The sequence below is a fragment of the Grammomys surdaster genome, unplaced genomic scaffold, assembly GCF_004785775.1.
Source record: "Grammomys surdaster isolate TR1022 unplaced genomic scaffold, NIH_TR_1.0 220, whole genome shotgun sequence".
Lineage (NCBI taxonomy): Eukaryota > Metazoa > Chordata > Mammalia > Rodentia > Muridae > Grammomys > Grammomys surdaster.
The window spans coordinates 9,957,933-9,959,752 of record NW_021604665.1 but is presented as its reverse complement, the minus strand read 5'-3'; the positions used below and the strand labels follow the sequence as shown (position 1 = coordinate 9,959,752).

General features: G+C 60.8%; 1 protein-coding gene across 1 annotated transcript in view; it reads left to right on the top strand.

Annotated features, from left to right (window-relative positions):
* Positions 1 to 999: 999 nt before the first annotated feature.
* Positions 1,000 to 1,820, top strand: part of Pdzrn3 (PDZ domain containing ring finger 3) — a 226,732-nt gene continuing 225,911 nt past the window's right edge. The window contains exon 1 of the mRNA XM_028773028.1: positions 1,000 to 1,722. Coding sequence (XP_028628861.1) covers positions 1,000 to 1,722 — 723 coding nt within the window. The remainder of the gene's footprint in view (positions 1,723 to 1,820) is intronic.

Genomic DNA, 1,820 nt, shown 5'->3' with positions numbered 1-1,820 from the left:
ACAACAACAAAACCGAGCTGAAGGGATGTTGTTGACAAGTTGGCTGGGGTAGGTGGTGCTACAGGGACTTGAAGTTTTAAGCTCCTCTGCCTCTTCAACTGCCAGAGTCAAGGCTCCAGTAATGGGGGCAATAGTTTTCAAGTGGAGCTAAAGTGCGCACTCGCAACATTGTAGCACTGGTTTTTAAAGGGACCAGTTTAGAAGTTCTGCACAAAACGTTTCCAGTATTGTAGTACCCTCTTTATAGGGATGTAAGAAGTGAACCCAGCCAACCACTCTGGCCTGTCCCATCCAGACAGCTGGAGGGGAGATCTAATTCCTGCCAATTCGCCTTCTGGTCCTAGAAACCTCTAGCTGCTAAACACTACAGTTCACAGCCTGGTTGCGACCAAAGTTTCGGCCGGATCGTCGGGCAGCCGTTGTAACTTTCCCCGGAGAGAAATAAATAAATAACGACCGTAAATACAGAGATAGCGGGGCCTTATATATTTTTCACTCTAAAAGGCAGACACAGGAGAAAGGAGGAGGTGGGGAATGAAAAGTCCTGATGTGGCAGGAAACTTCTGTGGGCGAGAGCCACCGACGCAGCTCCAAACCGAGGGAGATGCTCTCTGCTGGCATATTTTGTCTTTTAGAGAATTCTCCAAGAAAGCAGAGAGGAGACCCCTAAGAGGGAGCCCATCTCCGGTGTCTGGCAGGTCTCCTTGCTTTGTGGTTACCTCAGCCTCTTCTGCCTCGAGGCCCCCTCCCTTTGGCAAAAGGAGGGTCGCGAGGCCCCGGAGGCAGGATGTGAGTGCGCTCGCGCTCGAGCCAATACGGCCGGAGGAGTCCTGTTCCTCGGGCATTTTCCGAGGAAGTCTGGAGCAATTAAGCTCAGTCCTGGGAGAGCTAGCTAGAGAGCGGGCGGCGTAGCCGGCGTGTCTGGGCCGCCTCGTAGGGAGGGAGGGAGGGAGGGGGCGGCCGGTCGCCCGGCGACGACACCGGGCCCCGGCCGCCACCATGGGTTTCGAGTTGGACCGCTTCGACGGCGACGTGGACCCTGATCTGAAGTGTGCCTTGTGCCACAAGGTCCTGGAGGACCCGCTGACCACCCCGTGCGGCCACGTATTCTGCGCCGGCTGCGTGCTGCCCTGGGTAGTGCAGGAGGGCAGCTGCCCCGCGCGTTGTCGCGGTCGCCTATCGGCCAAGGAGCTCAACCACGTCCTGCCGCTCAAGCGGCTCATCCTCAAGTTGGACATCAAGTGCGCGTACGCGGCGCGGGGCTGCGGCCGGGTGGTCAAGTTGCAGGACTTGTCCGAGCACCTGGAGCGCTGCGACTTCGCGCCCGCGCGCTGCCGCCACGCGGGCTGCGGCCAGCTGCTGCTGCGACGCGACGTGGAAGCCCACATGCGCGACGCATGCGACGCGCGGCCCGTGGGGCGCTGCCAGGAGGGCTGCGGGCTGCCGCTGACGCACGGCGAGCAGCGGGCGGGCGGCCACTGCTGCGCGCGGGCTCTGCGGGCGCACAACGGCGCGCTGCAGGCCCGCCTGGGCGCGCTGCACAAGGCGCTCAAGAAGGAGGCGCTGCGGGCCGGCAAGCGCGAGAAGTCGCTGGTGGCGCAGCTGGCCGCCGCGCAGCTCGAACTGCAGATGACCGCGCTGCGCTACCAGAAGAAGTTCACCGAGTACAGCGCGCGCCTCGACTCGCTCAGCCGCTGCGTGACCGCGCCGCCAGGCGGCAAGGTAGGCAATCTCAATCTCTCAATCTCTCAATCTCTCAATCTCTCAATCTCTCTCTCTCTCTCTCAATCTCTCTCTCTCTCTCTCTCTCTCTCTCTCTC